General features: G+C 40.5%; 2 protein-coding genes across 4 annotated transcripts in view; one reads left to right on the top strand and one right to left on the bottom strand.

Annotated features, from left to right (window-relative positions):
• Positions 1 to 15,711, top strand: part of pdm2 (POU domain protein 2) — a 32,301-nt gene that overhangs the window by 1,757 nt on the left and 14,833 nt on the right. For all 3 annotated transcript variants that reach the window (XM_017080325.4, XM_017080324.4, XM_017080326.4), the window contains exon 2: positions 1,290 to 1,967. In XM_017080325.4, the coding sequence (XP_016935814.3) occupies positions 1,526 to 1,967 (442 nt within the window). In that variant the 5' untranslated portion in view covers positions 1,290 to 1,525. The remainder of the gene's footprint in view (positions 1 to 1,289; positions 1,968 to 15,711) is intronic.
• Positions 9,904 to 12,136, bottom strand: Nepl7 (Neprilysin-like 7). Its single transcript, XM_017080328.3, has one exon. It carries the CDS (start codon positions 12,052 to 12,054, stop codon positions 10,042 to 10,044), a length of 2,013 nt encoding a protein of 670 aa, XP_016935817.3. The 5' UTR covers positions 12,055 to 12,136; the 3' UTR covers positions 9,904 to 10,041.

Genomic DNA, 15,711 nt, shown 5'->3' on the forward strand with positions numbered 1-15,711 from the left:
CAACTCAATTGATTTGTTTACAAGTGCCATTAATGTTAGTTGCCCCGACCCGCCTCTTTGCTCGTATATGGTTATGTATGTAAATACCATTTCCATAAACTCGATGCACTTTTCAACACCGTATCTTATCTGCGAGGTGACTGGTGCCTGTTCGGGGCATTTGATCGTCTTTGCGGTGTTTTAATTTCCCATTTCTATTTCCTTTGATTTCATCGCCATTTGCTGTGATTTTTCGACTCCCACCCAGACCTTATCTCCTCTGACTTCAATTTGTTTTCAATTTACAACAATTTCGTTTCAAGTCACATTTGGTTAATATGCCCGTTTTCCTTCCCTCATTTGTTTGCATAATGGCACAAAGTTTAGGTTTTAGTGCCTTTTATGGTATCTACTGCCGTAAAGTTTTATACAACCACTTTAGAGTGTGGGAGCTGATTTCGCAGGCCATGGGAAATTTTAAAGAAATTGTTTGGATTGGCCATAGAAAAATTCAAAAGGAGCCATAGTCAACTATTTAAATTACAATTTTTATCTTAGTTCTTTTAGTCCACAAATATTTTAAATGACTTAAGCCGTCGTATGTAACTAAGCAACCTAAATGTATTACAATGCATTTATACCAATTTATCTAAATACTTTGGAAAAATCCGTAAGGTTTTTTTTCAAAGAAAAATACTTTAAAAATGAGATATTTATTTTCATAATTAACGAAAACTATTAAATGAGAACTGCTAGGAATCCCTAGATAAATCACCGATAATATTGATGTTCAAAAATGATTTCAAATTCGTTATACTAGATTTTGTAGGGGGCAATGCAGAGTTCTAAAATATCTGCAATATGTCATTTAAAAAGTGGGTAAAATAAATTAAGTTTTTGGCGTACGTAAACTTTATCTATTAACTTTATCTATCAGACTCGTATCAAAATACAAATTTGCTAATCGCAAAATGCGCAGACAGAGTGACTTACTCATGAGCCAGTTATTAAACGAAACTAGCTAATCTGAGTAATAAAGTCGTATGCAAACATCAGTTCGATTTCAAACCAATTCATTGTTTCAATCTGCAACGTGATTGATCGCCAAAAGTCCGGTAAAAAAGTCACGTGAAAGAGAATGTGGTCTGTTCAGCTAGTATGTACTGATGAAAAGGGAAAAATCAATTACTTCCGCTATCGAGTCTAAAGATCACCGCTCTATATATTTAATAACAGCTTTTTAAAATGCACTTAACAGCAAATTAAGCTTTCAGCAGAAGAAGACATTTTTAATTATCAACCGTTTGCAGGCAGAAGAGGCGGCAGGAATATATACATATATAAATCGCCATCGGTCCATGGGTCAATATCATAATCTGAGGCAGCAACCGGAGCGGCAAACAAGTCGCCACAGGCAGCAAGGAGCAGTTGAGGTTCCCATAAATCAAAGCGACGCAATTTGCTGCTGACGAACTGCAACGCAACAGCAGCAACATCGGCAACAAGAGCAACAGCAACAGCAACATCAGCAGCAGTTGCAACAACTATGCCATTACTGCTGGCAACAACACTCGCCAACAATTCCCATCATCAACACTTGAGCTCAACAGCAGCAGCAACTGCAGCAACAGCAACCATGTTGCTGACGTCGCCGACAGCAGCAACTCATTGCCTTGCCACAGCAACATCGGCAGCAGGTGTTAATGTTCAAATTACTGACCAAGGCGTTTCAGCAACTCTAGTCGACGATCAACTGCAACTGCAACTCCCTGCAATGGCAGCATCAGCGGCTAATTATGCCGCTAACGTTGCCCATTTGAATGGCTTTAACCCTAAAGACAACTGCCCACCAGTTCCACCCACCAAGGAGGCTTTTGAGGGATTGCTGCGCCTGCCGCAGATCCAAGTCAAGCAGGAATTCATGGAGTCGCCGCCGGAGAGGTCCAGCTGCAATCCCATGAACCACCAGCAGTTGGCAGCAACACCAGGTGAGTGGTTGGCCTCCTTCTCCTGGGAATGGGACTATGTCGTAAGCCTAATATGCAATGGATGGCAGGGAGCTGAACAGCTCATTACATTGCACTACATTATTTTAGAAAGTGTGTAGTAAACGCCTTTCATAAAGGGGAAGATCTTACTTAATTTCAATTAAGTCATATTGTATTCCAACAAAATCATATTTTAAAGAACTATTTATTTACTTCACAAATTGGGCCGAAAATAAACTTTAATCTAAATAGCCATTTTACGGATCACTGGCTGCTGTGGCCTTCGAGTATTAAAAATAGTTATAATTACCATATATTCGAAAGGCAATTAATTACTTTTATCACATTTATTGAAGTGCACTTTTTATTTAAGTACCATATGGTCATAGATCCAAATTGAAACAAGAGAAAACGCGATAGTCGATGGCCTCGACTATCAGATACCCTTTACTCAGCTAAAGGGAGTGCGAGAGGGATGGAGATATGCATGCAACAAATCGGCTGCTTCCTTATTTTACTTATAACTTTTTTATGATTGGTCCGATTTGTATAATGTTGGCATGTACATAAGTATTGATAATACGAAAGGAATCTGATTTACACTTTGTGGGCTTTAGAGTGGGCATGGAGTGGGAAGCCCAAAAAACTGCAAGCTTAATCCCATCATTCTAGAACCTTTAGTATCCGAGATCTCAGCAATCATACGGACATGATGACATGACATCCCGATCAAGAATATAAATAAACTCTAAAGGGTCGGAAACGTTTCTGTCTACTCCACCAATTCTCAAAATTTGTTAAATATTTTCGGTCTTTTCATTTTGTACAAAAGCTACTATAAAATTAACGATATAATAAATAAATTTTAAAAAATAAATTATATCAAAATCATAATATAAATTTTGAACTGTTTTGTTAGTAAATATTTATTGACAACTTCTCCCTCTGATATACATATCCACAGGCAATATTATGGGTAAAATTTGCTTTTATATGATGTCTTTCGACATTTTTACTTCTTAATAGTCATCAAAACATCCACCCTACCAACTCTTCTGAGTGCTTCCCAAAGGTAACCCTTTCTAACTTTTCCATCTGCCACCCATTTCCCAGCCCAAAAGCCTCCACTCAAATGCATATGTGTATTTAAAAACCCGTTAAGTGAAAAATGAGGTATTTACAACGTGTTAACAAGAGCATGGCCATTTTTCATGGCCTTCAGCTCGAGAAACAAGCCTCAAGAAGTGGGGGAACCCCTTTTGCCAAAGAAAAACCCGTGGCAAACGCATGCTTATGGGAGTTTCAATTTTTTATGCATCGAAACAGATTTCATTTTTTATTGGCAAAGGGTCGTCGGCATCTTGATAGAGCTGGGAGAAAAGGATGCGACACAAGGGACCCAGGGCCCGGGCTAATATTGCAACAGAGAGACGCCCTGTGCCACGAGTGCGAGCATTTATGAAGATTGAAAGGGTTGTCAAACACTTCATCCGTCTTAAGGGACAAGGACAAGGAGAACCGCAAGGGGTTGAGGAGGGTGCCGCACATCCTGTTGCTCCTGCTCAACCCAAAAAAGGGGGTTGCAACATCTTGTTTTCTTTCGATTATTGAAATTGCCATTTTGCCGTTTGATGATCTCACTCGGGGGACTTGAAAACACTTCTCGTGACCTCAATTGTATTCGAAGGCAACCGAACCGAAACCCCAATTTACTCATATTTAAATGGGACTCATTACCATTCATCTTTATATGTAAATCCATTTCCTTTGCTCCAGCTCGGAAATGCTCTCATGACATGCAAAACGCAAAAAATCAAACCTCCTTAAGCGCGCAATTATCAAAAATTTAAAGTAAATCCAAGGGAGGGGATCACAAACCGAATAAGTCCAACACGCGACCGGAAATTAAAGTCGATTTAGGGAAATGTAACTCACCGAAGTTGGTTTTTATTCGTGATATTTATCTAGGCCCAAGATCGTTAGCATTTGAGGCGATCCATCACCCAAGTCTGAGGCAAGCTTCCCATTACGATTTAAACAATAATTTGCCATAAATGAGCCAACGCCATACAATGGCACAGCTACGGCAGATACATCATGGGAAAGTGCCTAATAGATGCAATTCCAAGATTCCGGTTCCTTAACTCTTGGAAGTAGAAAAGTGAAAGAAAGTTATAATATAAGTACATAAATTACACTAATAAAGAGTAGTTATAACCTGTTCTCATTTTCAAAAAATACAATATATGAATATATAAATACATATAAATAATGAATGATGATAAGTAACACTTAGTACCTCATATGTTGATATATAACGATTAATATTAATTAATTAATAAATAAATAATGAATAAATAATAATTAGGCACCAAGCATTTATGCTAAAATGCAAATCCCCAGAAGGACCGACTTCAGTAGAATTTTCAAAAACAGTGGTCACTTTCAATAAAGATCTGAGGAAGTAGCACAAACATAACCCCATTCCCCAAACAAGGGTATTCAAAATAAGTGCAGTTCATGCAGCAAGTGCCGGAAATGCAAAGAAAAACAAAACGTCGGGATGCATCCTCTATCCCAACTTCTGCTACTGGGATCTGTGAGAACGTAGGGCCGGGACAACAAAAGGGAAACGGCGTTTAGAACCCGAAGATTTCATACAGAGCGGACTCGGATTTATCTCGCCAATCTACACCAGCAAGAGATGAACTGTCAGTCGGAGATGCTCAATGCATCGCCGCATGAATGAAAATAATTATGATAATTGCAACTGCCACGAGATCGGATGGGATGGTATACACAGAGGGTCTTGGGTTCCCAACTAATTGTGGGCTCACTGGCAACGGGAACCGCAGAAGCAATTCGTTGGTTTCAGATGGGGAAAACTCAATAAACCCATTGTTGCGCTTAATTATTGTCGAAATTCAAATTGAAATGGTTGGGTTACCTGCCTGGTCTACCTGTCTTACCTGCTCCATCATTTGTCTTCCCGAGATGCGCGAAATTTGAATGCTCATCGACTGCACCTGATCTCTCTATAAACGCATCTCCATATGATCTTTTGTCGATACTCGGCTCCACGCTATACACAGATTCATATTAAAAATGGGTTTTTCTTGTGTGGAAATTAGATCCTATTTGGCCCAGCGTGTGATTAGCGCGTCCCTTTGATCCACACTGATGTGCGGCTGTCGGATGCATTTGATTTATATTCAATTGAGATTCTCTGACGGAATACAGACAGGTTCTGCCTGCGCGGCCGCATCAATTAAATTCAAATCAAACATTTATTTAAATTTTATGCATCGGTTGGTGGTTGATTGAATTGCGTTGATCTGGGATTTTCTTCGAGCTGCTGAAGATGAGTGCGATTCGAGATGGTTGGAAACAATTTAATGATAAAAGAAAACCCCATTAAATAAATAGAAGCATTACTGAGATCAAAAGCTATGTTAAACAAATATAGGTTTTTATTTAAACAAAATAATTCTCTTGAAAATATCCATATATATAAAAGGGAACCATTATAAATTAAATTGCGGAAACACTTTCAGAATATTAAAAACTAAGAAAATAGGTTTGATTTTAAATTTAACCATTAAACATTTCTTGTGATTTTAAAATATCCAGCTTAAATGTATTTTACAATCCAACACAATTTTCGACTCCCTAAGACATGAAATGGTATCAGCAAGGGTTGAAGTAGTTAGTACATATGGTTATATGTACTAACTACTTCAACCCTTGCTGATACCATTTCATGTCTTAGGGAGTCGAAAATTGTGTTGGATTGTAAAATACATTTAAGCTGGATATTTTAAAATCACATTTCTTTGAAATGGTATCCAACACAATTTTCGACTCCCTAAGACATGAAATGGTATCAGCAAGGGTTGAAGTAGTTAGTACATATGGTTATATGTACTAACTACTTCAACCCTTGCTGATACCATTTCATGTCTTAGGGAGTCGAAAATTGTGTTGGATACCATTTCAAAGAAACCAAACCGGAAAGGCGTCAATTAACCAAGACCCGACTAATATTGCCCACCAAATTATGCATCGTTAATCATTAAATGGTCACGTTTGGAAAGATGAGGCCCCAGCTGACGCCGTCACATCTTCACACCTTCTACAGGGAAGGTTCAAGGAATGGCCGAAGGAAAAACCCTTGCAACAGATGTGACGTGCACCACTAATATCATTTTAATCGCGTCAAATTAAAGGTTCAATGAACAAACAAGTCAAGATCACCGAAAATTCCCAGCGGTTTAAGATCAATATATGGTAAACAACAATTTTCTTGGGAGGGAGGAGTAGCGGTGCTCCAAAAATCGAACGAAAAGAGGTTCCCTTGCAACGTGTAAGGCGGCTAAGAAAATTAGATTTTTAATTAAAATAATTTCGTATGCAATTTAGATAATCGTTGGCGAAAAAACAGAAAATCCGGCAGAAGCCATGGGCAGGCAGAATACCCAGCGATCCATGCGATCCATATGCGATTTGTTTGGCTGCATTTTCGGCTGGCCTGCGTTTTGGGGCTGGGGACTCGGAGTTTCGGAGCTTGAGAGTTGGGGCGTTTACCCATGGAGGCGGACGCCGGTCGCGGCCAAATAAAATGAAGCACATTTTTTATACAAATCGAGAGGAGGCGGCAGCATCGGCAGCAGCAGCAGGTTGCATCAAGATCCGCGAGCATTTGCCTCGCTCCAATGACGTTGCTCCTGCCCAGCTGCGGTGGCTCCTTGCATCCGAGCACCACCGCAACTGCGGGTCAGGGCGCTCACGCACCACCGGCAACAACAATTGCAAAATATTTAAATTGATCATCTCCATTTAATAAAGCTACGGGTTCAATGGTTGCAGGATCACAGAGGTGGCAGCGTGACCAGCCGGTTGAACTATGTCTCAGGGTAGCTTGAAAATAAGTATTGTCTAAAAGCAATCAAAAACTTATCTCTTGTATACCAACTAAGAGATCAGCAATAGTAACTTTAGAAAGACTTCTTGGAATATAATCTGAAATTTTCATAGATGCATTTATCGCTCCTGCTAAAATAATTCAATTCATTTTACAATCCAACTCAAATTACTACACTCCAATAAAATTTTGCAATGTACTTCTAATGTTCGTGTACCTTCTTTAGGTTTTAATTTACTTTTCTATTATATGGCTTGTTTAAATCAGATTTTCATTTTCTAAATTGAAGGCGAAGACTAGTAATTTTGAATATTAAAAAAACACTTAAAAATGCAATAATAGGAAAAGAAAAGTGAATGAAAGTACCAACGAATTACTAAGTATCTTATTTAAATTTGTAGATTATAACAAAGATGCTCTTATTCACAACACAATCATTAGGTTTTAGAATTGTTTTTTCTGTACTGCATTATTATTCTAAGCAAAACTCAGAGATTAAAATCCAGTTACTCACGCGCTTCTCACGCTGCCATATCCGTTCGCAACTTGCACTGCTGCTGCCTTTTGCTTCCTGCTAAGCTGAAAAAAGTTCTTAACTTAATTTCGCAACGATTTTCATAATTCACCATGAACACCCGACTTGGCAGCTAGTGCACCGATGGATTCCTGCCGATCCCTGGCCCAGAACCCCTCCCGAAAATCCCCGGCAAGTGCAACTGTTTTGGTAGTTCCTACCTGACTGTTGGCCCGGCTAAGCTTAACTTTTAACTTGGCCTGCGACGACGCCCCTTTTGTTCAATTTCTGCTGCGATGGTGGAGGCAGATGGAGATGATGACGAGGCTGGGGTGGGGGCGATGATGAGGATGGTGGGTCAGCCAGGTGGGGTACTGTGGCGATGCAAGGGGTGATGGGTGAAGGTTGAGGCTGATGCCGATGTCGATCCGAGGTGGATGAGGCATTATTGGCTAAGCGGCGGAAGCAGGTTGCCGCGGCATAAAAGGCATTCTGCATGTAATTATGGAAACATGGTTTTGGCAAGTTGTTTGCACAGAGCGCGGTGTCATAGGGTTGCCAGGTCAAGCATTGAGAATTTGTAACGAAGGAATAGCTAATTAGATTTGTAATACAAAATACATAGTTCAAAATTTGCTAATTAACAAATATATCTTTTGCTGAAAAGGTTACAGACCACCTTTGAGCGATTGAATGCATCGAGGGAATCTAAATTTGATTGAATTGCCATTTTTATTTAAAGAATTGAATTATTTTCATTTAATTTATTGTAATAACATACGCTTCAAACTTTTTCTAAAGCTCTACGCGTTCCATTCTTCTATTTGTGATCAATTAAGTTAGTGCATTGGGACACCTGACAACCCTATAGCTCGGCCATATTTCCCGCTATTGCCCCAATCCCGTACAGCACCCACCCAGCCTGGAATCCACCCCCTCCGCTGCCCAGAAGCCTCCCGAGCAAGTTGATTTTTTATTACACCGTCTACGCCTTTCGAATTACTAGCGACAAGCCCCCTCCGAAGTGGTTTACATAAATGGAATTAATGCGATCAGGGAAGGGGATCCGGGTGGTCGGGAAGGGGGCGAGACCCGAGAACCTGCGCTAGAAGATTACAAATGAAGGCTAATTTGACTGGTCCATTGTGCAGGGCAAATGCAATTATAAGATAGAGCACTGCAGGCTCGAATTTCCCAGCCCAGGCGGTTTTGCAATTTGACTTGCCAGAAGACCACCTCCACGATCAGTTGTGTGATGTGGGTACATATACCCGTTTATATACTTATGCAGGACTGCACTTTGCATTTCCTAGTGCACAAAAGCCATTAAATTAATGATCTATCTGCAAAGCATGAGCTGGATTTTTACGACCTGCCAGGAGTCAGGACTCCCGCTGCGAGGATGCAAAGGCAGCAGGATCACTTACCTGCCTGCTCTGGGCCAGCTAATAAGAGACCTGGCGCCGAAAATCCATAACAAATGCACGAAAATCCGTTAGGCCGCCGCTCGGACGCCCGAGATAAGCCCGAATATCCTTAAGCAAATACATATCCTTATTTCGTATTCAGGCTGCGGGCTCGATCCAACGGTTTGGCTTCCTTTTTGACTCTTAGCATTGGTTTTGTTCTCCGTATCTGACTCTCAAGTGACGACTAATGATAGTAAAAACTGTTTTTCTTTTTGGGAAAAACAGAACATGCCAACGGTTTTCGGCTGAAGCCGCACTTTCTGCACCTTTTCTTGTGCCCGGTGACTTTCTTCTTGGTCTTTTGTTGCACCTTTTGTTGGCCGGCCGAAAATGCCATTAATTCGTAATGAGAAAGGTGTCATCGCTGCAAAGTCAAAAGACAAATATTGCCGGGACCCGCCCACACTTCGGGTTCCCGTCCCCGGTGGGAGGTTCCTCCTGCAGGTTCTGCATCAAATCAATTAGTATTTCTCTTCTATTCGATTGCCATCAGCTGTTCCAAGTGGGGGGCGTTAGTTTGGTCCGTAAAATATCGATTTTCTGCCGGCAAAGAACCTCGAAATCGCTGATTGCTCCGAATTGCTTTTCCTGGGTAAATGAAGTCATCATTGGGGCAGGCCGAACAATATTTATTCGAGTTCTAAGTTCCTCAAACACTTTAAAAAAGCACCTAATCCATAAACTTAGTTGTATACCTACTGCATTTACGTTGCCTTTTTAAACATCTCTATTTTATGATAATATTACCTTTTAATCTTTTTCTAATGGTTATATGTTGATATAATTAATCTTTCATAACGTAAAATATCCGAATTTATTTTTAAAGAACCATGTCATTAAATTTAAGGCTTAAAACTATTTTCAGTCAAAAGTATCCTTTAATTGCAAATGCTATTCGATTAGGTTACTTTAAATTTCTGAATATATATATTTACAATCATTTTACAAAATTAATTTGTTGTTTCAAACCTTTATTTACAATTATCTACATTATATTTGTAATAAATAAAGAAATTCTTATTGAATACCTCTTATAAATAATGTAATAGTTCATATTTTTTAGCCGATCATTTACCTTTTTCTATTCATTGTTTTTTCGATATTTCCCCACCTTTAACCCAATAAATAGATGCAAAGTCCCTCCGTTCTCTTCACAAATTTAACTTTATTTCACCAAACCACGCACTTCTTGAGCGGATTCATTTCCGTGCCCAGTTTACAGTTGAAAGCCTCACTAAACTCGGGCATATTGCTCAAGGTGCCCTGCACCCGGAACTCATCATAGGCATGGACATCAGTCTTCAGTCTCCGCAGCTTATCGCCGTTATCCTTGCCGTTGCACCAGGTTTGGGCAAACTTCACGAAAAACAGCTGTTTGTTGTTTAAGGTCACACCCCTCAGGGGTTTTTCCAACCAAGCCTTGTCGCCAGTTTTCCGCTTGAAAGCATAATACGCCATTCGGGTGCCAACATTATCGGCTATATTATCGCCGGAGGTGAGGCTGCCATTAGTTTGGACGCCCATCAGAATAAATTTATTATATTGCGATTCCAGACAGCGGTAGCGTTCTTTAAAGTTCCTCAAAGAAGCTGAAGACCACCAGTTGGTCTTCTTGCCATCATAGTTGTACTGATAACAGTAGGAATCGAACCCGTGGGCCATTTCATGGCCTATGATGTTACCCACTCCAGCGTATTTCAGGACATCGGGAAAATCCATATGATAAAATGGCCACTGGGCCATGCCGATGGTGATGAAGGCCAGGTTGAGGAAATCAGCATAATAGGCATTCACAGTTCTCGTGGGCATAAGAAGAGGAATCAATGCCTTATCCACCGATCGCAAACGTATCCTGGCTCTACTTCCCTCCAGGATGCACAGATTCTCGAACCAGTTTCCGGTCATATTGATGTCATTGTAAACACCATCGATCAACTCACGATGCTGCAGATCATCCGTATAACCCACCAAAATGTCCATGGAAGCCAGTTTGGTTTTAGCCTGCGAACGAGTTTCGTCATCCAACCAGGTGTGATGGTCCAAGAGATCGTAAAACGTGTCCTTGATGTCCTTGGCAACACTCAGTATATCGGCTCGTCTTTCCTTATCGAAAACCTTGCCAATAAACCAGGGCAGCAGAGCGTAGTTGAAATAGGTCTCCGACAAAGAGCGACACTCACTTTGAACTCCCCCTACTCTAGTCTGAGTTTTCCACAGGCCATAAAACTTGAGCAGCTCCTGCATTCTAATATAACCCCTCAGCGTTTCCAGACTGGTTTGTTCCAGAAGGTAAACCAAATCGTTGACATTATCCAGTTGATTGAGCACTGGCCAGTGGGACTCCTGACTGCCATTAAAAGCCAGTTCAAAGTATCGCGTCCAATTTAAGCGATCGTGTTTGTGTTTGACCAGGAAAGAATTGAAGTTTAATTGCTCTGTTTCATTGCGTATTTTGGCGACAGAAACTAAGTTCTTTTCGAATTGAGTTAGGTTGGCAAAGTTCTCCGTGAACTGTTTAGCCTTCTCTGCACTCGAGTCCAAGCCAAATTCCCTGGTCATATTCTTCAGCTGCTCTTCACTTATGCCGGCTAGAACTTTACTGGGAAAAGTCAGAAGCATATCAAACTTCCTGGTCGAGGTACTATAATGCACCTTTAGTGGTAGTAGGGGATATATGTCGTATTTGGACATAAAGTTGATGTACATCCAGTCGTAAGTGGCATTGGTGTCCTTCAAACGATCCCCATCGAGTTCGAGAAAGTACTGATAAGCCAACGTCAAGTTTGCCTTCATTTCCACACAGCTGGCGTAAAATTGTTTGGCCTTAATCTCCGCCGACCTGGTGCCATTAACACCCAGATCCTCCAACTCCCTCTTGGTGGCATTCTGCAGGAATCCCAGGACCTGCTCGTCGATCTTGTGCTGGATGGCGTGGAGAAAACTGGTGTTCCTGGCCTGCTCCGGCACGAGTTCCGCCTTCTTCCAACCGCCACAACTGAATTCGTAGAAGTTCTCGCAGGGATCGATGCTCCTGTTCATGGTGGACAATAGGAAGCGGCCATAGTCCTCGAGTAACTCCTCTCTGTGATTCGTGGCAGGCGGCAGGGAAAACAGATCGTTGTTGGCTAACACAGGGCCGATTAAAACAAGCGATATTAACGTGGCCCACAGAGCGTTGACCATGGTCCAAACACTCAAAAGCACACGATTCGAGAGCGGTAATTAAATTGGAGTTGCGCGCCCGGCAGCGGACAGAAAAGTTCTAAACTTTTTTGGCAACGCGCTTTGGCAATTTATACAATCATGATCCGGCCAGAGCGAAAGGGGGAAAGCCGGGTCAAAAGGGGTAAGAGCACGCCTCAGTGGCTTAGGTAATACAACACACTCGGATTCACCACAGAAATCGCATTAGTGGAACAATTTATGGTTCTACCTTAAAGCGCGCGAATCTTCCGCACAAATCTTGGCATTCTTCAATTAACCGCAATTCTCCAAAAGAGCTCTTATCACTCTAGAAAGCTCCCGCTGCCCTAAATGCTGATTTGACTATTTTATCACTCTCCAGAGATCTCGACCCGGAGTGTTTCTCTCTCGACTCTTTTTGAGTTTGTTTGTTTTCTCTTATTTTTTTTGTTTGGACAAGTCACATGTTAATGACCCCGTTCGAAAATAATCACCGCAATTATAATGCAAACATTTCTAAATGGTTTTTAACTCTCTCATCTGGTGGTTTTTTTTTATATTTTATATCGTTTTTTATGTGTTACGTATTCGTCTGCGAATAGACTCGTTACATCAGTCATCAGGGCGAGAGAATTTCGTCGAGAGGGGCCTTGGTTATAGCGCTTGGAATAGTACCAATTTTAATGGCAAAAATAGAAGCAGACAAATTATGGGTCTAAAGCAATGGTATATTTCAATTTAGAAAGAGCGAAACAATTTACCCACTTTTTGTTAACATTTTACGGGCACGTTTCGTTTTAAATGTTACACTGAAACATTCAAATTAAATTTATTTCTTAAGTTATAAAATTATGACCACAATTAATTTTTTATTTCTTAGTGTCTCACTTAGTACAATTTCTAATTAAATTTCAATGAAAATTTACTTCTTTTTATGACCACTTTTGGCCACATCAGCTGCTAGCCGAATATTAAATAACCTTTAAGACTTCACACAATCACCCGATTTGCCTGCTGTGTGGTCCAATATCTCAATAAAAAATATTTCCAAAGAAAAATCATAAAAAAACTCATTTCGATCAGCCGAAAAAAGAGATATTCAGCGAATTTCCTTGGTAGACATTGCGTAATTGAAAATCCTTAAAGGATCTAAGGGAACAAGCCAACTGCCAATGCATTGCGCTCCTGACACTTTGGCGGGGCTGCCCCTTTCCCCCGCCCCTTCCCCCGCTTTTAACTTTTTCTAATGTGTTTGCCAGCCGGTGCATGCAACAAAGGAGCACAAAGGATAAAGGATATTGCCGCAATGGGAAATCAAAGCGCATAGGAAAGCAATAAAGGGGACCAGGTAGAGCAGGATGCGCGTTAATCGCCATGTTGCAGGTAAATATAATCGCACAAAGTAACAATGCCAAAAAAGCGGAGAAAGCGGAGAAAACGGCGATGGCAGGGGATCCCTTGGAGCGCCTTCGCTTCAGTTGAAACAGCTTGCCAGGCTTAGGATGCACGGGGCCAAAGGATGCACGGCATCAGTAGCAAATTGAGCCTGAAAAAAGGATTTAATGTTCAGTTTTTTAACAATTGCGGCTTGTGCGGCTGAACCAGCTGCTTCGGTGGCAACTGTGCAAGCAACGACTCCTTTTCCCCTTCCGTCCCTTCATTTGATTGAAACTTTCACCTTTGGATCTTCATCTTTCAGCGAGAGTTTTCCCCCGACAGATTGCATTTAGAAAGGGACCTTGACTGGCATATTGACAGCAGCAGCCCAAGAATCGTTTATAGAAATCAGGAAGCCTTTGCAATTATTGAAAGTCAGCTTTCTCTCCCGTCCCGCCCTCGTTTCATTTTCATAATCCTCGGCACACTTCGCATTCAGTGGTGACAAATTTTGTTTGTAAAAAGAAAGCCAAGCCAACACTCAGAAAAAACGAATCCTTAATTTAAGCGCGATTTATACTTGATTTTGTAGTATCTGGACATGTTTTAAGAATGAATATTGAATGAATGAGTGAAGCGTTTCAAATATGAATATTTCTAATTCATCGTTTAGTTTTGTAAGTATTTTTAATATTTTAAGCAAAACTTAAAACAGATTCAATACACGTTTTTTATGTCGATCACATTTTCATGTTAAAGTATTTTAAAATTTTAGAAGTTTTTAGCTAAATTTTAAAATTTATGTACCAATGAGTTTTTTAAATTTATATGATAGCTTTAAATATTTTTGCTATGTACATATGTAGATATAAAATTGCAATTAATCCTATTTCCAAGATACTTGGCTCGAAAACAGCTAGGGTGGCAGCACAGATCGCACCAGATGTTTCTGCACCATTTCCGGTGCGTCAACCCTTTTTGCATCTTAAAGATGTCGCGTGGCCAGCACAAGCCAAAGGGGTGGCAGAGGGTTAAACGCTAACTAATATTTTCCCTATTCCCATTAGGCTAAAGAATCCGCTTCAATCTGAGCCGGCGAACAGAAGGGGAAATGGCTTTCCTGCGGCTTTGCCGGCTTTGTTCAACCTGACCCCTGGCCATAAATCAAATTAATACCCATAACATCGGCTCTGATCCGATCTGACTACTGCCTCCAATCACAATTATCTCGGACTCGTGATTCGTTAACTTCTCTCATTATTCAGACGGTTTTTGGCGCTCTAATGAACATTTTGTGGTTGCCTTGGTTGGACTTGAAGCGATGGCAATTGTATTTGATGCTTTTTATTTTTGTGCATCATTAGCCATAGGTCAGAGTTTCATTCATAAAGTGTTCTGTGTTTTTCTGCTGGGTGCTGGATCATAAATGATATACAATGAAGTGATCATGTGCCGTACAGTAGCAATTGTCGGCGAGGAAATAAATAGGGGGTCGGTAAAATGAAAAGAGAAATTTGTAAATAGTTTTGGGGTTACATGGCGCTTACATTTAATTATGGGTAATATTACGTCTTTTTTTTTGTATATATTTTAACCTAAATGTGATCGAGCTTTAATATAGATTTTATTATTAAAATGTAAGGATTTCAGTTATTTGAAATATGGTGTCCTGAAAATATAACAGTTTTTCTTTTCCAATATTCCATAAAAGGCAAGTTAAAAGTTATAACAAAACTGACAAATGTTTAAAATACAATTGTGTGCCTTATGATTCGATTTTACCTCCATTAGTAGTCCTAAAATGCAGCTAATAGAGTTACCCTATCGCTCAGAGTAGGGCGTGTCACTCAGAATGATGACGTACAACGCCCACACTTCGATGAACAAATGTTCAGATTTCACTCCCTCCGCCGCTTATCTGAAAACTATAAAATCAAAATTGTGTACAGATTTCATAATCAATCAAAGTCATAAATGAGGAGATCGACGAAGAACAAAAAACTGATTGAAAAGTGGATATGGCGAATATGGCGTACTACCCCCACTAAAAAGCAGCGTAACCAAATGGGCTAAGGGTGCAATGCCGCGAGGGGGTTACAAGGTAGAAAGGCGTATCAAAGTTCCATAATGATGAGTAATTGATAGTGACATAAACGGTTTCCATTGGCAATATGCTTCGGGAAAGGGGTTGGAGGGGCAGGAACAAGGGCTGTTTACCATCGGAGGGGTGAAAAGCCAGCAAGTGTTGATAATGATATTGAAACCCCTTTTTTTTACCCC

The sequence above is a fragment of the Drosophila suzukii genome, chromosome 2L (genome assembly GCF_043229965.1).
Source record: "Drosophila suzukii chromosome 2L, CBGP_Dsuzu_IsoJpt1.0, whole genome shotgun sequence".
Classification (NCBI taxonomy): Eukaryota; Metazoa; Arthropoda; class Insecta; order Diptera; family Drosophilidae; genus Drosophila; species Drosophila suzukii.

What these genes read in the sequence shown, in the direction of transcription:
- Nepl7 (XM_017080328.3), bottom strand. Translation starts at nt 12,054, where the DNA reads ATGGTCAACGCTCTGTGGGCCACGTTAATATCGCTTGTTTTAATCGGC.